Source organism: Pezoporus occidentalis, unplaced genomic scaffold (genome assembly GCF_034315485.1).
Source record: "Pezoporus occidentalis ecotype Australia unplaced genomic scaffold, CSIRO_AGI_Poc_V1 ctg241, whole genome shotgun sequence".
NCBI lineage: Eukaryota > Metazoa > Chordata > Aves > Psittaciformes > Psittacidae > Pezoporus > Pezoporus occidentalis.
In genome coordinates, this window is record NW_026914297.1 from 190,069 (window position 1) to 212,286 (window position 22,218).

The following is a 22,218-nucleotide window of genomic DNA, read 5'->3' on the forward strand; positions in this document are numbered from 1 at the left end:
TGCTCAACTTCAACTCAGACTCTTTGCCACTTTATTTTCTTTCTTTAGCTACTTTCCAGTTTCTTTCAAGATTCCCCAAAAGACAAAGCTTTTACTGCATCTCTCATGTAACAGCTAATGCAGACACACTCAAACCCAGACAGGAAGTATTTTAGCATATACTTGTCATGGTGCTTCACTGTCCAGCCTGGACTTTGCCCAGTCAGACAGGATTTTAGATCAGTAATAAATGTCCATAACCAAACATGACTCAAATTGAAGCCGTACAGAATATTTCAGTTTAAAATACTTTGGCTGTAATAAATCTACAAGTGTAATGGGCTCAGAAAGCAGGCCATCAGCAGCAGACATTACCACACTGCACCAGCCACCACAATGTGTTTTGTTCTATTAACATCTGTCAGCGGGGATAAAAGAAAAGCAACACAGTGGCTGAATACCATCACAAGAAGAAAGCACTTTTCTCTGAAAGCTGTCTTGGCTTTGCCTCATCCATAAAGTCGCATCATGGAAGTCCAACTTTGGGTTATGGAATTGGATAAAGCTGGATTTCTCTTTTCTTGATGCTTCAGATAAACAAGTTACTATTTATCAATCTGCAGTTAGTGGGAAAGGATCAACTGCCAAATTACAGAAGTGTTTTTACTGAGGCCAGTTTATTTTAATCAGCAAATAGCTGACCATCAAATGCCAACATTCTCATTTTATATTGTATGGGAGAAATGGAAAGTGGAGGCTGTGTGTGTCCCCCCGCCAAAGGCCACGGAAACAGGAATGAACAAAGCCTTAGTTAAGCAATAGGACTAGACAAAAAGGCAGTCATGTTTGTGTGGGAACATAATATCCAACTCTCATTTTCATGATGTTATTATAGAGCAATGCAAGATACAAACCTGTTCTTTCCTACAGTATTTCACCAGCCCATCATCAGTTTGGTAATTTTACTCATCTTTGCAGTTTTAACTACACCTAAAACTCCCCTCTTCCTCCTACCTAACAATACCCAGAGATAAGAAGTGCTAAGGCCATTGATAAAATCAGAACTAGGTCCAAAAATCCACACATCTCCAACAGCATTGTCCAGCCAACAGAGAACATTAACTCAAATCTGAATTTTTATCCTAAATGCAAACCCCAAATGAATGTTGCAAGGTTCAGCTCAACTGTTAATAGTACAACAAACACTTAGACATACTCAAAACCACTCAGTTGCCATTTTCACATCCAACAAGCATCAGTGAATTGAGGCTTTTTCCTCTGAACAAATGCATTTCCATTTCATATATGGCATGAACCCGTCTCTGGCATTTCATCTTGGATTCTGTGTTAACTACTTTTCAGTCTGGGATATAAGGACATGGTAAATGAAAAGCGATCTTCTGTGGTTTGCTGCAATGTAACTTCACTTGTAATACCTCCCCACTACGCCGCACCAAGAGAGGAATTAAATCAAAATAGAGGCACTCTGGTTTCTCAGATCTCTGGCTCTGTTGAGGCCAGGAAAAAAAGAAGGAAAACAAGGAAAACAATTTAGGGAATGAACACCTTGGAAACTATTCACTCGTCTTGATTATTTTGGCAGGGGAACCTGTCTCAGTTTTTCTGCCACACCTCTCTTCCTCAACACAGCCCATAAACATGTGGGAGCTATTTGTGTACACGCTGGTTGTTAACGTACAATTCCAAGCTGCAGGATGGAGAGTTTGGTGATTTCTGTCTCCCAGTGCGCTTACAGCAGAACCCCCATGCTGAGCTCTGAAAAACTGCATGCAGTTTCATATGGGGAGAACTAGAAGTTAATCCGCACAGGATGGCACCCTTCAGGAGGAAGATGCACCATCAGTGTGTATGCAGAATCAACATAGGGAGAAATATGAAAATGGAATAGGGACTGCAGATCAAACTGAGCTGTTGTGCTGGTTAGGCAGGGTGAAAAACTTGCCATCTTATGGTCACTGTGCCTCATGGTCACTAATGCCCCAAGGTCTATCTTTAGCACAACATTGTGCATCCACAATGCTAAAGGCATCTGAACCAGAGATTAATCCCTGGCCCACAGGTTAAGGGGTGCCAAGTAGCTCAGGCCTGCAGTGCTCTGGGTTACTAACTTCCTTTGGAGCTGACATACCGTATCCATGTCACACTGCACTTGACCTGGATCTCTTCCATGGTGCTGCTAAGAAATTAATTGTGAAAGTGGGGTGATGTAGTTGAAAAACCTTGACAGAAAGTGAGTCAGGCCAGAAGAGGGATGTTTTTGTGACATGAGCACACAACCACCCTTGCATACCCTGCGTGGAGAGGCAAAAAGGATCATAGAATGACATGAGGGTACAAAGTTTGCCGGGATAATGGCGCTGTGTAGAGAACGGGTGTCAAGGCTAAACTATTTCCAGTGTAGTTCCCAGGCTTCTTGTGAGTGAAAACAGCTCATTCACTTAAAATGAAAGCTCATGAGTGAACTACTGTGCATGCACTGGGAATATTAAGAGGCTGGGATCCAGAAGCACACCAGGGAGCATGGTTATCTGAAAGTACTTAAGTACCTGGTGAGGCTCATTTCTATGAATACTGAAGTACCTGACATTAAGCAAAGAAAAAAAAGAAACCAGGATTGGTATTTAGAGAACAAGTGTATTATCTATGATATTAGTCGCATGCCAAGCCTAAAAGACACTACAAACACCTGCAAGCCATTAACCTCAGCCCACCCCAGGAACAGGACCTTTGTTCATAGATAACAGCTCACTATGAGAGCCACGCTAAAGACACACAGGGAAAAGTGTGTGATCTGTTCTCACTAAAAACAAATTTCTCTTGTTTTGAAAGGATGGGAGCACCACCCCATTAGACTTCACTAGCTCTTTGACTCCAAGTCTTCAGTAAAAAGCAACAATGACATCATATGCTCTTCATTACAGCCTGAGGATGTTAAAATACTGACACAAGATATTCCCACTACGCTGTTACTGAGCCCACAGCAATGGCTTTGAGTCATAATTTTGTCTATAAGACAGAATTATAAATTATAGACATGAATCAGCTTGAAGGTAGCCTGGAACTCTGTGGAAGAAAGCCTGCAGTATATGACCTTAGCACCATTCTTACCATCCTCCCTCCTCAGCACACAACATAGCCCCCTGCCTCTCAGAAGTCATTGGTATAGCACACCAGAACATGTGCCAGAGTTGTTTATTACTGAGGTTCAACCCATACAGAACATAAACTTAAGTACTGAAGACAGAACTAGTTAAAATAAGCATATTGGATGCACCAAAGGAAATGGCTTTGTTTTTAATGGCAGCTCCCCCTTAACTGGCTCAGCTTTCTCCAATCTGTCCTGCTTATCACTAACCAGAGACCCATATCTCCACAAAGCAAATGTCTCACAGCTCAGTATTTTTACATGGTTATATTTAGACACAGGTATCTGATCAGGACCCTCCTTTTTGTAAGCCACATCTCTGCAAATCTAAACTCTGACCTTACCAATGTAAAATCTGATCAAGGTACCTTGAAAGGCAATTTCCACCTACCCAGTGTTATCAACAGCTGCATGAAACTGCAAATCTAATCTGATTCATTACACCTTAATTGTTTGGGAATACGTCAGCAGCCTTCAGCCAAAGAGATTCTATCAAAGGAAGCATAGAGGCTCTGAGCTCTGGATAGGCAAGTTCTAAACACCATCTCCTAAGAAGCAATACAAGTGAAGAAGGGCTCCCTCTTAGCATGAACTAACCTCCTGAGCAAACAAGATGCGCCAGTTCATCTAAAATGCTCCAGCAAAGCCATGAAACATCTGGGCAATCTATTGGAAATACAGGCGATTAGAAGTGTCCAGTTAACACAGATGAAAGGCATGACTGCCAAAAATTAAAGACTGCCTGGATTCTTCTGTAATTACAGGGTGCACCCAGATGACTTGGACAATTGCACACAGCTATTTTCAGTGGGTAGCTGCAAGCCTAAAGTGATTTGCATATCGCATTTCATCAATCTACTACCAGGAACCTTTCTGAATTCCCTTACAAATCTTTTCCTTTTAAATGGAATACAGAAAATAATGCCTCTTGATTTAAAAAAAAAATAAAATCCAGAATAACTTGCGGAACAGCAATACTGTGTATTGTATAGAGATTAAGTGGCTAGCCAACACTGGGAAAGAAGCCAAATGACCTTCTATCCTCCAGGCTGTATTAATATCCCTAGTTCAAATGGTTCAGGCAGCTGCAGTCTCCATAAGAATTGTTTCAACCTTTCTTTGAAACTTTGAGGTTTTGTCCCCATCATCCATATTTCTAATTCTACCAGCCACACCAGTAAGTCATGCATCTTACTGCTGATTACACATGTACAACACAACATAGCTCAGGTACAAAATACTCTGGGAAAAGGCTGTTGAATTATGTAATTACAGCACAGTGAAACAATAAGGAATTGGTGCCAGCTCTTTAAAGGTTATTCTATTTCCTATATTCCTTTTCATAAAGAAACGCCATTTCCCATCACACTCTGTGGTTCTGTTTGCTCCCTGCTCCAACTGCTGCCACAGGTGTTTGCCTTGGGTTTACCATTTATCATCTGCTCAGCTCTTTCTTCATGAGGTATTGAGGGGGTTCCTGACCTCCACAAAGTAGGTTCTGGTATTTTGATTACAAAAGAGATGTGCTGCTGCTATACTTACAGGATTGGGTGAGATGGTTTAGTGTGAGGTGCCCCTGCCCACGGCAGGGGGGTTGGAACTTGATGATCTTAAGGTCCTTTCCAACCCTAACTATTCTATGATACTATGATTCTCTCAAATGAGAGATATTTAAGGTCATATGTGATAAAATAATTGTGACCTCCTATTTCCTCTGCTTACAAGGTAAGAACCAGTTACTACTGATACTGAAATCATCGCTGTAACTATACATATCAGTAACCTCCCTAATGAGCCAAATTGCATCCAGTCATGCCCATCAGATCCACTGTTCCCAGCACTGTGTGGACTGGCAAACATTTCACTGCACTTTGCCCACGTTTTTGGCGTTTCATTGGCATATTTATATATAAAGATTTCGCTTTCTAAAATTAAAAACAAATTATGGTGAAGAAGGGTTAAGAGTAGTTGCTGGCACAATGAACGTAACACACAGTGAATGTATTTGATGCTTTCCTAGCAAATAGCATGAGTTGGTTTGAATGCAGATTACCCCATGACAACAGCCTCATTAATAAAAGTCACATACCTGAAAGCCTCACAAGGCATTGTACATATGAGGTAATGGTGACAAAAGATACATATCAAATGTGACTGGTACTTGTGTAATTTACACCACTGTCACAGTGAGTGGGCAAACAAGTGTTAGTTATATCTAGAGAGGCAGAGCATTACACAGCAACACCATGAAAAGTAAGTTCTCCTCATTATAATAATCACATTAGGTATTGATGAGTTCTTATTTTTGCTAGGCACCTCTTTTCTGCTCTTCAGGATGAATTATACCTGTTATGCTCACCTGCTGAAAGACAACTCCCTGCTTGCTACACAACTAACACATCCATCAATTTTCTCACCAGCTCATAAATGACACCACTGCTGAATGCCATAGAGAAGAAACAGACTGGGCTGTGTTCCTTCATTCCCAAGGCTGCAAGAGTGAAGATGCAGCAGCATAGCTCCAAGGATCACACAGATACTCTGGGGAAGGAGAGAGGAAGCAAGGGGGAGGAAGTAGCTCCCTTCTGTGTCCAAGCCAGCAGCACTGCTACTTCCTGGCTGGAGCCCTGGTGCAGAATTGCTAATGACCACACTGACTGCTCCCACAGCTATTTCTAATTATCTGTATGGAGAGTTCAGAGATTAGCCATGTCCTGGAATTCCTGGCCAGAGAGGTAGGCTGCAGCCTGCAGCAGGCTCACAGGAAAGGATGGGAGCAAGGTGGGGAGAGGTCTCAACAGCAAAAGATACTCATGGAACTGGCAAGCAGGGCTCAGCTCTCTCCCAGTTCAACTCACAGCTTGGAGCTGTTCCAGCTGGTGACCAATCAATTCAGTGTTTTCACTGATTGTCACTGCATCCAGGCAACACAAGGAAAGTGTCTTGGACTTTGGGATGGATAGAATGTAAATGCTATTTTTAAAATTACCCAGCAGGATAGAAAGTTACGCATGAGAGCACTGCATGGGCGTTCATTTTATCCCTCCAATCCAGAGACTTGGATTTGTTTACAGGATAAAGCCCTTTATGTGAAAAAAGGTAGAGCTTGGCTTAAGTTATTTGGCTGCAGTGGAGAGGCACGTTTATGCACTGGCATCACTGTGAAGGGGGCTTGCACATTGGTAATCAACATGATTATTCCAAACATGCCATAATTTGGCTGCTGTATTTATTTTGCAGCCCCAACCCTGGATGCAGCTGGGACATACTGAGAAACTGCATGTACACATTCAGCTATAATAGGTTTTACTTAGAAAAATAAAACGTTTATTCTGGCCAAAACTGGACCCATATTTTCATTAATTAAAAACTTTCAAGTCTGTGCTTTTCATCAAAGGATCTTTCCAAATATTACTGAAACTCATCATCATCCAGTGATAGGATATGATGATCTATGTTTTAACAGCTGGGGAAATCAAGGCAATGGTAATATGCAAGACTGACAAGGTCACAAAGATGGTCCAAAGCAGACTTGGAAACAAAATTCCTGACCAACTTACTGTCAATTTTTATTTAAACACAGGATAATCCCTTCCTATCTCAATAGCTATTACCCAAGACTCCCTAAAGCTTTTGCATAGATTGGAAAAAGTTTCTCTGAAGTCAACAACCTCCTCTTTGGCAAAAATCAGAGAAGCACAAAGAAAGCCAGAAATTTCACCCATTTCTCAGAAACTCACAGAATGTCTTAACTTCCTGGGAAAAACCCCATTGCACATATACCCTACTTCTAAATGTCAAAATGCTACAAGTACTGTGGATGCAGAGCTCTTAGGAAGCAACGTGGACCCTCCTGCAACAGAAGGGATATGCTTCGCATGTGGTGCTTTGGGGAAAGTTTCATTGTCCACCAGAGAACTTTGTTGCATTAATGGTATTGGTAAATATTAAGACACACAGCTTTTTCTTGCTCACCCAGCAGGCTCTGGCCATCAGCCTCTAATGTGAAGCACACAGGTTGGTGTGGCAGAAGGGAAACCTTAAGAGTGCTCCCCAGAAGACAGTCTGCCCTGAATGCTGCTCAGACTGCATGTATGGCTGCCATTTAAATCTGGAGGGGGGTGTTCAGTGTTTTTCTTCACCTGCATCACAAACTGGGATGTTTTGCTGTTGATCACAGTTCTTTGGGAATCCAGCCTTTCCACGCTGCACATGAACCGTGACTAACGGCTGATGGGATTTACCTCCTATCCTTGCTGCTTGGAAGACCTCAGTTGGAAAGGTGGCCAGAAAACCGCTTCAGTGTTACTGCTGAATTATGGAACGCTGCTGCTTACCTAGTTCTCCAACTAGCTAAATATTTAGATAGAAACCTGGTTAATGTTGATATACAGACAGAGATTACAATTTTGAAACACTGAGTTTTACACTACTTGTTGACACAAACAAGTAAATGTAGAAAGTAATGTAGAAAAGGATAAGAGAATCACTCTCATACCCAAGTGCACATCTTCTGATTAAGAAACAACTGATTTTTGGTTTTTTTTCCCTCTATTTCTTTAGGACAGTGCACAGCTGTGCTGGGATTCTCAAGGCTTTAAAACTAAGCTCCAGTATATTAGTGTCAAAGGAAGTGTCTGAACAACTGTTTTACAAGCCAAGACCCAGGGGCAGAGGTTGGGAGGACTGATCCTGGGTTTTGTCCCATTCAGCTCTTTGTGTTTTTAATGGAATTCCCAACCTGAGCACTAACCCTGAGGACTGTGGTAGCATTTGCAATGTCCCTGTTCACCCTCTGTGGTCCAAGACAGTGCATGACTGAAGTGTACGTGAGGCAAAGTGCTTGGTCAAGACTTAAAGACTGAGACAGTAGTTGCTTAAGAAGAAAGATAACGTCAACTACCCACACTAATGACGTGCAAAGAAATAACTGACTTCTTCTTTCTAAATATAACCCTTAGTTTCCAGAATAAGGAAGAAACCAAACGTGTACATGTTAATGTACAACTGGCCATGAAGGAACTTTTGAGCTCCCATAAAGCAGGTCCCCACTGTTTGCAGCCCCAGGAATACGCCTGTTTAATGCATCAGCAGTCAAAAAATGGTCATCCTGGCTGGCTGTCCTCACAGCACAGTCCACCTCCCTAAGGAGAACGCGATGGCCCCATGATCACTTGACCAAAGGGAATATGTTGTGTCCTCATCAGCCTATCTGCATTTGTACATCTTTGGGCCACACTTAATCTATGCTGGACCTCATCCAGCCAGCAAATGAAGCAAAAGATATGAGAAAAAGCAGGGGATAATATCACGGAATAGGGCTTGAGAACAAAGAGGGTATGGAGGAAATACTGTCTAGCACAGAAAGAAAAGGAATGCAAATTCCTGTGAGAAAAATAAAGCCACAAATTCATAAACAAAAAGCTAGTATTAGTCTGAGTTTAAACCGAAAACAAAAGGGTAAAAAGCATCATATTACATCCACTGCCAAACCACTAGTCAACCAGTCTCTTGCTATAATTACTTGACAAACAGCAAACACTGCAACTGCCTTTTCCCCCCCTCAGCCTTTGCATCTTTGCTACCTGAAGAACGCAGCACTAAGCAGAGGCACCAACTTTTCCATAGTCTGCTATACTAGCTTTACTCTTCTTGTAGTAAAAGCATTCAGAATTACATTTAAGGACTTTTAGGTTATGTTTGGAAGTAATTTGTTTCCAATTGCTATCTCTCAAGGCTTGAATAGGCATAATAGTGGGCATACTTCAGGGTAGGGTTTTTTCCTTCTTTTTGAACAGCTAAGGCACTATACAGGAATGGGACTTCTATTAAAATACACAGTAAAGACAAAAGTTGAAGTATTCAGACTCCTTTTAATGCCAGTCTGTATTTCTGGAAACTATGGAGGCTGCAGTGTCCATCGGGATATTTCATCAACGCCCTAAAACTACCTGTGATTCTGTGAAAAGGAAGCTTCAAATAACAAATCACAACTTTTGAGGCAAACATTCAGAATTGCTGGGCATACAGATATTTGTATTTTGCTAATTCAGACTAAACAATACAATGTCAGAGAGTGTCACCTAAAAATAGTTCCTACAAACTCCTAAGCATGCTTTCTAAAACTGCACAGCGTTCCTGGGACCTACTGCCGAGTCCAATAGCTCCGAATAAGGCATGGAAACAAATCAATCATTTTCTTCTAGCTTTACTCATATTTACTAGTGTATTTTATGCAGGATAATGAAAGGGAATTCTTTTCCCCAGGAACTACTTGCACAACATGAAAGCTACATAAAAACCGCTCTGGTTAGCAGTTTCCCCATGCTCTTGAGATTCCTCCAGATGATAAAAAATTCACTCCAAGGCTGGCCCTGCAAATGCCAATAAGATTAATACCAACTTATCAGCCATCTGATGTTGGTGCCAGTGCTAGTAGGGAGCATTGCTTCTTTTCCTGAAGATGTCTGCTGCCTTCCCTCCATAAACCAGTGTACTGATGTTGTCAGGAGTCACGGAGATGACAGAATTCAATGGCTTCAATGCACAGGTCAGGAATATGTGAAATATAAAAGTCTTCAGAGCTATAGCTGCCATTTCCCTTTGACAGTTCTAGAACATTCTTTGTCCCATTCTATTTAGCATTCCTCTACTTAAGACAACTGCACAGCTAGTTTTACTACAAGAGATAGTGGTTCTTCAACAAGTGGATCCCAAATGGGTCCTGTTAAACCAAACACAACTGACAGAAAGAATAATGATGATTGTGCATTGGAGAAAAGTGTTGGTCTCAAGTTCTCTTTTCCTCTGTGCTGTAGGTGATGTGCAGAGGTTGGAAATACCACAGAAATAGTTGTTTTAAGCAAAACATATTCACTAACATGGTAGCAATTCCCTCCCCTCTCTGGAGAGGGTATATGTGGCAGAAACAACAATCCTCAGTTCTAATGATCATGGGTTAAGTGCCTCTTGATGTTCCGTGTTTTCACAATACATCTGTGGATAGCAATAGACTTAATCTAGAGAGGTTTGGCCCCTTGACAAATGGTCTCCACAGAGAGCAAACAGAACCAGGGCACTTAAATAACATTACAGTCACTAATGATATGATTATGGAAGGTGATAATGCAACAAGAATGACTCTCAGCAGCTTCCGGAGTTACGACTCACAGGAAAAGAGTCTATTAGAAAAGAGGCACCCAATTTCTACTTCACACTGTTGCTATGATGTATGATCTTTTTAAACAGATGGAAGAAAAACCCACAAGACAACAGAGAAAAAGCTATTTTAACATAAATAACTTGTTCTCAGCAGGCTTTGTGGTTTAAAAGACTTGTGGTAATTGAGTTCCAGAGCCACAAAAGCTGTTCTCAGATCTGGTCATCTCATCACCCTACATTATACACCATGATGTCAACAAATTCAGAGAAACAGAAGGAACAGTCCATGCATGTCTGGCAAAAGATACCATGTGCCAGGTCACAATTCTTACAGGGAACCATACATTAGATTAAGATTGGGTTTTTTTAAGTGGGAGATTTTCCTGAAAGAAGGTTTTGCACAAAGCCACTGAACCCAAAGTCTTATTTCACTACAGTTCCTCTTACTGCAGAGAATTTTTTAGCACCTCCCCTGCACAGTTATTCAAAACGGATGGCCAAAACGCCAGATAACAGTCATTTAGGCACTGAATTAAAACTGAAATCAATACCACTGATTATGCCACAGTTTATGCAATCCCACTTTCATATTCTTTTCTCACAGTCATTAAACTGAACTTCCACTTCATTTTCATTCTAGTGATTCACATTCTAAATAGTTACTCTCACTTCTGCATTCACATCTTTTAGGTATCAACTCACTGTTTAAACGGGGATCTTAGAAATGACATAGCACATCAGAAAAGCATCGATGCTTTCAGGTTTCCACTCAGTTACTGTCAACTCACGCAATTTCTTTTTTTAAAAACACAAAAAATCCCCTGCAGGCCACTAGTAACGTGTGCTGCATTTCCCTCAACTCCCTCCAGCATCCCTCTCTTGTTTTATGAGATTGCCTCCTGGGGAACATGCTGAAGTTCAAAGCCAGGGAATGTTCCCATTGCAGTCAATGAAAGGACCTGATTACAGTTGGACTTGATGATCCTTAAGGTCTTTTTTAGCCTAAATGATTCTATAATATATGTCAGGAGCAGGATGTCAATTTCTATCTATAGGATAAGCCTTGTATGGATTAAAGCATTTAAAAAGCTGGGCCTTTTGTGCTGGTCCCTAGGTCTTATCCCCAGATACCTTCCTAGGTCACTAATCCAGCTTTCTTCAAGGAATCTGGGACACTGGTAGTAGCTGCTACAGAGAATATCAGTTATTCTAATCCATTTTGTTCATACTATTTAATGAAATCTGGTATCTTCATAATTTAAACAAAGGAATCTCCCTCTTCCTCACCAGCTCAGATCAGGGACTGTTACTAAACCTTAAAGGCAGTACATTTGGACACTGAAAAAAAAGAAGTTAAGCAGCCAAGCAGCAAGTCTTCTTCTCTCATTCTGCTATGTCACAGAGCTGAGAACAGTTTGTGTCCAAAGCTATGTGTGGTTCTGGGCTTCATGATCGAACATGACAGAGAGATTATATTGGGATTTGCACAGATGATGCCTCACAGACAGTGGTATTATTGACGGAAAAGAAGTTATGCACATCACTGGGCTCCTGCTCAGTGGAGTTCATTACCTCATTCCCACCATTGCAGTGGAAGGAAGGCAGGAAGGAGGATGACGTTCTTTACTCCACTCCAGTTCTTTGTACACAAGGACAAAAATTCCCTGTGGAGTTTTAACATCAGCCTTATCTTAAGAGTGCAAGGGTCTGGGAGAAGCAAGTTCAAGAAAAGTTAGTTAATGCGCCACAAAGAGAGCAATGGAAAGAGAACCTGAGGAAGAATGTCCAAGAGATAATGCCTCTAAATGCAGCAGTGAAGATAGAGAGGCAAGACTCTCACCATAAATCAACACCATGTTTGTTCTTTGGTTCATCTCCCTCTAATTTCTGCCCTGAGATCTTACAATTCTGTGTAATAAGGCCCCTCACCACACCAGAGTCTGAACTTCTGAGGCTCTCCTGGACTACAGAGTGTTTGTCAGTGCTCTGCCTGCTTGTTCTCAAAAACTGCTGAGAACTCATTCTGCTGCTTTAGAAAGAGTAATGACAGAGGACAGCCATGAACAGAACAAGAGCCTCACCAGAGCAGGAGCTGAACCGACAAAGCTTTTCCTGAAACATCATCTGGACAGTGGCGTAGCAACAACACACCAGCAGCCATATCTGAAGCAAAGACTTCCACTGTTCCCTGAAGCCTGGACATACTTTCCTCCAGAGACTAATACTAAAAGGAAAAACAAACAGACCCAGATTGCCTGCATACCTCCTGGGTGGCCTGCTATCTGATCCACTGCTAGCTCTACTACTTGGGTTCAGCGCAGAAAAACAAGATTCTTTTTCTTTTCTACCACAGAGAGAATACTTGTCACTTCTAGTGCCCATCTGGTACCTACAGAATCAGGACAGACCTCTGTATTTGCAAAGCCAGGTAATGATTTCTAAAAGCAATACATTTAGTCCAACTTGGGTATAATCAGAGAAGGAAAACTACAGGCTGACTCTCAGAGAGCACTCCTACCAGTGAACTCAAAGTTACACTGCTCTAAGAGAAGTGGAAGAAGCTCACCACAAAAAACATTTGAAATAAAAAAGAGCAACACTGTCAGGAGAAAGTGTTCCTCAAGATGAGTTTGCTTAACAGGAGTTAGACTAAGAAAAGTTGTATTTCATAAACTGTTTTCCGAGGACTGGACATGACTGTTCCCCCACACTTCCAAATCCAAGATCAGGAGGATTTTAGTAGATGAGATACAAAACAGATCAACACAGAAAAGAGCAGACAGTTTCAGGGGACAGCACTGTGCTTTTTAGGCAGTTTCACAGAACCTGGGGCAAAATGCTAACCCTGGCTTTATTCTTTCTAAGATATGTCTAAAATCAAAAGCTTTTTCTGATACCTGTCCTGTGAAATCAGTGCAAGTGTTATGTGCCAGTGTTAAGAAACGACTCAGGCTTTTATAGCTCAGTTTATTTAAAGGGCAAAGCTACTGTCTTTTCTTCCAAACTCCTGCCCCCTGCAGCTAATGCTTCATAAAGAGCTGGTTGTGAAGAAAAAAAAAGTATTTTATTATTTACTTTAAAAGATGGAATCTGCTTTTATTAAAGACTTGCTCCAGGGTGCGTATCATGTGGTGATAACGGCTTTTGTCTTCTGCTCTAAGTAACAAACAATATTATTCTTAAGAAAGAAAAATCTCAACATTATATCAAACCAAGACTGCCCTGCACACCCAACATATATCACAGGATGAGCTGGTCTGTAATTGCCTTCTACAGCTCAGTTACAAGCAGAATCAAAGGCCGAACCCAACTGCATACAAACACCAGGCAGAGTTTGGTAAGCACAGCAGTGGCCATATAAGAACTGGATTCACTCTACAAAGAAATGACCCATTCTCAAGCAGTCAAAACTTGCTTTGTAAAATCCCTGTTAAACTGCAGGAGATTAGAAAGAGCAGGGCTCCAAGCTGCAAGCTTCGTTTGGTCAAGGACACACAAAGAAATATTTCTTTGGTTTTTACAGAAATGACCAATGAAAATCTCTCACAACAGCACAATGCCCACAGAAGCTTACAGAAAAATATTACAATGTAATTTCAAAAATGGATGCTGAATTGAAGCTGCTGCACATATGCACTCTGTTTCTAACCATCAGCAACCTCTGATGCAGTATTTTGGGTTTCGTACATGAATTACTTATGAAAATGTAATACCGGGGACTCCAGTGTTTAAGAAATCTGAAGGAAGAGGATGGAAACACCCAGTAGAAGTAAACATGAAAATCAGCAGACTGAAATATACATATTTCTTTGAAGTGACATTACTTTCTGCACACCTATAGGGAAGTGATGAATTACTCTCCAGAGAAAAGTAAAATTGTACCTATTCCCTTACCTGGTAACCTTCAGTCTTCTTTTGGCACCATTTTAACAGAGCATTCCTCTTTGAACCACCATACTCTCGAGCCAGGGCTGCCAGTGGGTCCTTTCTCTCCACACTAATCCAGGGAAGCAAACAGGATAGATAAATATGCTTGAAGTCTCTTATTCTTTACCAGTGTGTAAATAATATCTGCATGACAAAGCAGAATGGCAGCACAGAACCTAACTGTAAACCAAACCGTAACAGCTTTCAGAACTTTCATCCTCTATTTGCCCTTAAATGTGACAAATCCAGTTGGTATCACTGCATACAAAAAGCTGAAAAACCAGCAGCCCATGGATGTTTGATGGCGCATGTTAACCATGCATTTCTGCTACTATTTCCACCAACTCCACTTATAACATTTTCATATAATCTCTTGCTTTACATACTGAAAACTGGAATATAGAGTGTAGAATGGAAAGAAACTATCTAAAGAATCTGTAGCAGCAAATTCACATTCAATTCTGCTGCAGAATGAGTTCTTGAATAAAATGAAAATTCTGGAACCTGTATTGCAGTCAAGGCCAACAGTCAAAACACCTGCACTGTCTCCACTCTACAGCTTCTACTGCTGGAAATAATGGTGGAGATCAGAAGAAAATACATCTTCTGTCAAGACAGAAGAAAATTGTGTCCACCTTTCCCTTAGAGTTCAAAGCTTTTAGCTGCAAAGCCACAGTAACACCACTCGTACACATGATGGAATTCTTGTATATAACTTAGTGGCTCCTGAGAGCTTGCTAGCCTCATTTTGCCATGATTCCTTATTTTACCATGACTGCTCATTTTACACATAACTTTGGTTATTATAATCTGAATTATGACACCCGGATCTGCTACAGCCTGGTAATTCTGAACTAGACAGAGTAGCCAGCAGAGTTTCCACTGGAGACAGGGGTCCACCAGATTAAAACATCCATCATAGTGTCAGGTAATGCTGTCAGTCTTTCTGTGTGCTGTTTTTCCCCAGGAAACAGTTGGTACCTGAGTTTGCTTTGGGGTTTCAAGCTGCTGGGGGTAGAGGTAAGCATTCTGCTGCTGAAGGCCACAGGAGGTTTGCTCAGGGATTCCAGGGAGGGGCTTTTACGCAGGTAATGGTCTGGTTTCAGCTCTTCATTTCTCCCCTTCAGAAGGTCTGTGGGAATTAAAAAAACTCCTGTCAGTCTGCAGCCTGAGGAATTTGATTAATCACTGTCCTGCCACCCAGCACACAATATGCAGTGAGTTGTTTTGATTCTAAACAAATGTACTCATTTGTTCATTAAACACACATGGGGCTAGGAAACCTTGAGCAGATTAGAGGTGATCATAACAAGGAATGGCTTTGATGATTTCAACAGTACAGACTGCCTGGTTTCCTGTGATTGATACTCCTGCTGGGGGGTAGGGGCCTCAGGTGAATGAGGGGAAATACCAAAATCTACAGTCTTCAAGGTTCAAAAGCTGATCACCAGATATCTTCAGCAGATGACTGGCCAGCCCTACTACAAGAATTCATTTTCTGCCATTAGTCACTTGTAACAAGAAAGCCTCTTGTCTCCTGAACACAACCCAGCTCCAGGCAGCAGCAAGGGGCAGCTGTTATCATATGATGCTTGGCATTCTATCTGACAGGACTTTGGGAAGTCTCAATATATTCACAGCTGATGCATCTATATTTTTATTACACATATTACATATTTTTATGTAACATTTTAAATGGTATATATTTATACAAGTGTGTATATATGTATAAAAATCAACAAAATTAGTAGCCATAGAATCCAATAGGTTTTTTAAGAGAAGCTAAAGAGATCATAGAAAACAAATTATCTCCTGATTCACATCAGTCATGAGGTACAGTGATGTGTTACACAGGGAAAGCTGGCTGCTTCCTTTCTGTAGACAAACTGTCAACAAGGCCGGATCTATGCCAGCACACTATGAGTTGTTATCAGAAATTAATTGATTGTACAACACAATTTGTTCTCCTTTTCAGTTCCCTCCCAATGTTCATTATCAGTTAATGCCGTATCACCTAGAGGTGTGAATTCCTTTTTATCTCACCTTCAGCAAAGGTGTCTATCACTGAACCAGCCCTTAATTGCTTTTCAGCAGTGAGCGGGGTATGTGTATCAGCAGTTGCCAGATAAACAGGCATGCAGCTGCCCTAGTTTTGCCTCCTGAGTTTTGTAAGCATATGCAGCTGCTGCGAGCTATAGGCATTTTGCACCTTTTCTCCACAGCATACAGGGCTGATAAGTTCCCATCTATTTAGTCCAGATGGAAAAGGACAGAAACCATTGCAGCTTGGCTGTTGACAGAGTTTTGCACTGAACTGCATATACCCTCGTCAAGGTCTTCCTTCCTTCCACTCACTGTCCCTTCTTTGTGTGCATCATGAACCCACAGCAAACAAGAAATGGCACACAACATACTTTGTGTTGTTTTTCCACTATATATTCCAAATGTATGACTCTTCTAGCTCCTCTTTACGCTGGATTTATGGGGAATTGCCTCAAATTTAAAGTCACACCAGTCAGACAGGCAACCAGTGAATGATTCTTGGGACTTAAGCAAATTCTGCTTAGAGAAACAGATCTAGTGCAAAAGGCATATAACTAAACAAAATGTGAATGTTATGAAGAGGAATGTAGGTTTCTTGCTAGCTTGTAAGAATAACAAAAAAGGGGCACTGTTAAATTGCCATTAACATAATTGGACTGGCTAATGGCATGGTCTAATCAGGAAGTGCTGTGATAATCATTCAGGATGTCTTCACAGACAGAAAAAGGAAGGAGAAGAAAGGATCCCAGAGAGGTGTAAAGAATATTGGCATCATCTAGATGGAAAAAAAAGATGAAGGAGGAGGCATATTAGGAGTCATTTGGAATGAGAAACAGGATAATAATTGCATGTGGAATATGCAACAGAAGGAAAAATCCCATTCTGTTAACACTATTTGCAGTATTTAAAGGAACTTTGTGGTTACTGGCTTGAATCATACAGTAGTGCCTGAAGTGGTGTAAGTTAACAGTATCCAGCTTTGTACTTTTGAGTCTTACTTCAGAATCCTTCCTTTGACTTATTTTAGGTACTCCAAGTAAACTTCTGATTCTAAATGAAAAGATCATAGGCAAAGATCAGCTCTCTCCACAAAGCAAACCCTCTCCAACGATGTAACATTTGGGTCACATTAAGGACATCACAGAACCCTACTGTGGTACTGCTCAGATGGAATCAGCCAGAAGATTATTATTATGGAGACTACTTCACTCTGAATTTCCCTGGGGATATTTTTTAATTCAGTGTTGTTTGCATAGGGCTTGGATCAACTGCCTTCTAGAGGTATTTAGATTGGAACCAGAGCTATTACAGCTTTATAGTGAATAAGCCTTTGCTATGGATTATTGGAACTAAATTAAATCCAGGTACAAAGAGAAGCTGTAAATACAGGAACTTGTTAGATGGTAAACCATATTCAACAGATTTTTACAGAACAATTGTCTCTGGGTAACAACAGTAATTATCCATGGCCTGAAGTGGGACATTTATTATTAAGGACTGGCATTACATTGCACAGTTGATAGATTACTTCACTCTACAGTAAACTCGTAGAGATTAAAAAGGTCTTAAATTCTGTTTAGAATTATTGCATACTCTTATGCAAGTCATTTACTGGAAACCAACTGATACAAGTAAGTAAACTCTGCCTGTCCCACTGATAATTTCTGCTTGCTTAGCATTTACTTCTGCAGGAGAAGCCAGTAGCATAGAAAAGATGTTATTTATTTATGCTGCCATCTACCCTATAACTCGTTTTGCTGTTCAGATCCAGTACCTCTTCAGCTTTTGTCGTGGTTTAAACCCAGTCAGGTAACTTGTTGCAACTCATCTTTGAGGGAGGAACTGACCTATGATAGGTACTGCAGAATGCTGAACCCAGGACAGCTTTCAACGATGGGGAAAAGCTTAGCAGATTAACTGAAGAGTCCAAAAATGAAGACAGGTTCTAATTTCTTGCCTGTAACAGCAAACTATTGCAGAAAATCCAGTCTACCAATGAAGAAGTTGTGACTGACGACTTTGTCCTTCCCTGCAGTTTCACTGAGGTTTCACTACAGGAATGTATTTCAGCTGTCCTTAAAAACTCAATAATCTGTTGTTACTAGCTTTGATTACAATGCAACAACTACATTCAGGACTAGATAATCAAAATAAAGAGCCCTAGAGAAAATGGGAAACAAACACTGGTAGAAGAGAATATTAAATGACAAGAGAACAAAAGCAAAGTGTGAAACAAAAACAAACGCATCTCTTGAGAACTCTCAAAACAAACTATTTCAAGCCCAAATACGACTGCTCCTAAACCAGTCATATCAGTATCTACAATGTTTAATGTATTTCAAATGAAGCTCAATTTGAAAACAAATAAACCCTGAAAAGACAGTGCTTTGGCCTTGTCCCAGATACATACATGTTGAACAAAATCCAATCCTCTCCAGTTCCACAGCATGGATTAGAGAGGTGCCACGGACACTTTGGAATAAAGAAGGCAAGTTTATGTTGGCAAGCCATTACAAATCAGCTATTTTTTAGGTTTCTAAGGCTATGATCAAGATGGGAATGGAAACACAACAAAATTAATAAGCTCTCTGAAACAAAGACTCTGAAGACACTTTGTTTCCTTTGACCATACAAGAAGAGGAACAATGGCCCAGGCAGAGGCCAACAGTTAATAGCAAGCTTTCAATGGTAAAAAGAGGCAACATTTGTATGTTTACTGCAACCTACCTGCAAGAGGAAGGTCTGAAAGATCTGCATGTCTGGCAACACCTTTGTTAACTGGCTTGGCATTATTATAAACAGAATGTCTCTGTGAAAGAAATGTACAAAAGATAATTAGAAGAATATCAGATACCATGTTTAAATAGGTAAGCAGAAAGAAGAGATGTTTCTGCTACCTCAGAAGGCGCAGGGATACAGAAACCCTTCAACAAGGTATCAGCTGCACCTAGAGCTGCAGAAATGGTTGTGAAAAATAAATTAACAAAGGGACAATATTTTTAGCTGGTAACACATTCATTCCTAAACTATTTCATGTTCCCATTTGTATCATATTTTCCTTTTGCCAAACAGAATCTAGTGTCACAAACCCAAAGTAAAAATGCCTGTTCCTAACCCTGCCTCTGTCCCCAGCACCTCAAGTCGTAAGTCGGAAGGATTCTTCTCTCTGAAGCCCTGGCACCAGTTTTCAGCATTAACACTCCCTCAAGTCAAGCAGTAGCAGAAGGTTCCCAGACATCTGTTTAATCCCATTCTTTTAACTTCCGTTGCTGATTCTTTGAAGGAACTGTGCTCACACATTTGTTAAGTAGCCTTTCAAAGTCATCTGAGTTCAGAGTACTCACCTAAACACTTCAGTCCCACAACTGTCTTTTACCCAGAGTGAGAGAGGAACACCCTGTTGTAAATTCAGTGACTACCTCATCAGAAAACATACAATGGCTTCTCTAGCCTAGAAAGGTCAGAAGGCTGATTGCATGCTATCTTTAGCATATACAGAAATTGGGAAGCACGGTGCATTTGCTTCTCTGTCATTCACAAGAGCACTATTTCCAGTAACATTGCACCACAGGTTTGATAATTGCTAACAGAAATTGCTGCAGTGACATAAGCAGTCTGATATTCCAGAGAGTTGTGATTCAATAGGCAAAATACCCCAATTGCAAGAGCTCTTCATTCAGCAATGTATGATCTTACTGGATAGCTGGGAGCAGACATCTTAAAAACTCATTACCCCACATGTCTTGGCTTACACACCAGCTATGTAGTTTAGTCTGATATTTCTGGTAACTCACTCCCAACGAGCAACACCTATTTTTCTGGTCAACAGTGACTAAAGTTCAGAACTGTATTCCAAAGAGTTCACATCCGTCCACTGAGACTCTAAGCTGAAGGCAAAGACAAACTCACTTTGATCCTTTCTGTTAGTAGCCCTACAGCATTTTATGTTTCGCAGCAAATAAACAGATGAGTTTCCCCTTCTCCTTGTCAACATATGCATGTTGGCATGCCGAAGCTATGCCACGCTGCAGCAAACACTGCATTTGAAAACTATGAGGACGGAAACAGCTCCTTGTACCTGCATGGGGGAAACAGCAGCTGCTGGGGCTGTCCTCACTGGAATTCCACTTAAAGGGCTCCTGGGGACTTTGTGAACTGTGATATTTTGTCCAGTGCTACCTGCAAGGAAAACACATGGAAACATCTGCATTTCAAAACCAACTATGTCTCTCTCATCAGAACAAGGAACCACTGATGTCGTGATACACCACAGGTAGTATTTATGTAGCAAGCACTGACAGAAAATATCCATTAAGGAGCAGCACAAAAAGGCAAAAATTACCTGCTTGCTGCTAGAAATGTTTTTTACTACAAAATACAGTGTTCAAATACCTGAGCATCCCAAGTCAAATGATTTTATCAGTGACTTCACAGTGGCTGCAGATTCTGATGGTGTGGGAGATGCTCTGCTAATGCAGACTCCTTGCCAGCGGTTGCTTGTATCTGCCTCTAGAGATTCTACCTCTTCAGCTATCAGCCTGCAAAGCAGAAACCAGATCAAAGTCAGGGGCAACAGGAAGTGCAAGTAGAGATTAAAGGTCTTTATATGTGTGGAAAGGCAAATCCAACAATGCACATCTTTTACTGTAATGCCCAGAACATGGACCACTCATTAGAAGGTTCATGTTCTTTCCTTGAAGTGCCTGCAAACATGAAATCACTGAATCTAACAAAATTTCCTGCATTGTTAACCATATCAACTCCATTCCCCACCCTCAAGCAGGATGGAGAATTATCACAGACAAGAAAAACTTGATGAGACTTGTGAGTGATCAATAATTACCTGAAGACGGGCTTTCAGTACAGCACAGGGGCCAAGGGGCTACTGTGGTCCTCAGTGTGTAATGAGGAAAGTAACCAAAGAGAAAGATGTTATTTTACACTGTATGTTTTTAGTTGGTGTGGCCATTGGTGGAGTAATTGTTACCAGTTAGAATGCCTCCACTGAAAATAAAATAACGACAGGTTCAGATAAAAATTAAACCAGAAAACCTACTTTATACTGAAAAACTTTGGCAACTCAACTCTTACAGTTTATCAACAAGGACATCTGCTGAACATATAAACCCTCGATCACAATCCTTAGGCAGCTATATGGGGGAATAAAAGCATTAAGTGCTTCATCCGAGCAAACACAAGAATACCAACATTCAATGGCTGGAATGAAGAGAGGCAAACTCAAAACAGCAATAAGGCTCATCTTTTAACAGGAAGGATCATTAAGTTACTCTATTGAAAAGAAAATCTGAAGTCAAGATTAGGCGCTCAAAGGAGTTAGTACATGGAAGACCACAGCTGTGTTACATAGCAGATGTAATCATCCAGTGTAACTGCTGCTTCTAGTCATACCACACATTTTACAGGTTTGGCCAACGTTGCTTAGCACTGACACTGTACTTACCCAGTAGCTCTCAGGCAGACTTTGAGTATAATTACTCAGCTTTGGCTTAGAAAAGCTGCAATTAATAACACAGTCTAGTCACATTAAAAAAAAAAGAGTATTTATACGTTACTTTCCTAATCTCCTGGCTGCTTAAGAAAGGCATGCTAATTTACAGGTCACCACTTTTCCTTACTTCTAAGCACTGCAGGCACCAAGAGCTATGTGAATGCAAAACCAGAAATCATTTCATAAGAAGGCTGGAGGTCTCCATCCAGAAAGTGCCTATGGGGTTGAACAACTTCCACTGAGCTAAAAATAGACGTCAGAGTTATCCTTCCTTTTGGTATCACAGTCTACAAAATACAGGGGTCTGAAGGGTGTCAATGAATAAGAGAGTAAGAATGACTCATGTTTCCATTTCTGGCAGAGCTTAAGAAGGTGCTGTCTTTAAGCAGACATTGGCTATTTCTTTGCTAATTCATTCAAGCTCCTTGTGTGC

The 22,218-nt window shown here is 40.9% G+C and overlaps 1 protein-coding gene across 4 annotated transcripts in view; it reads right to left on the reverse strand.

The window, feature by feature from the left end:
• The window catches only part of SPECC1 (sperm antigen with calponin homology and coiled-coil domains 1), an 84,324-nt gene that overhangs the window by 8,411 nt on the left and 53,695 nt on the right, over window positions 1–22,218 (reverse strand). For all 4 annotated transcript variants that reach the window (XM_062622386.1, XM_062622384.1, XM_062622387.1 and 1 more), the window contains 5 exons: window positions 20,669–20,814; window positions 20,355–20,455; window positions 19,004–19,085; window positions 15,215–15,365; window positions 14,201–14,303 (listed from right to left, as the gene is read on the reverse strand). In XM_062622386.1, the coding sequence (XP_062478370.1) occupies window positions 14,201–14,303; window positions 15,215–15,365; window positions 19,004–19,085; window positions 20,355–20,455; window positions 20,669–20,814 (583 nt within the window). The remainder of the gene's footprint in view (window positions 1–14,200; window positions 14,304–15,214; window positions 15,366–19,003; window positions 19,086–20,354; window positions 20,456–20,668; window positions 20,815–22,218) is intronic.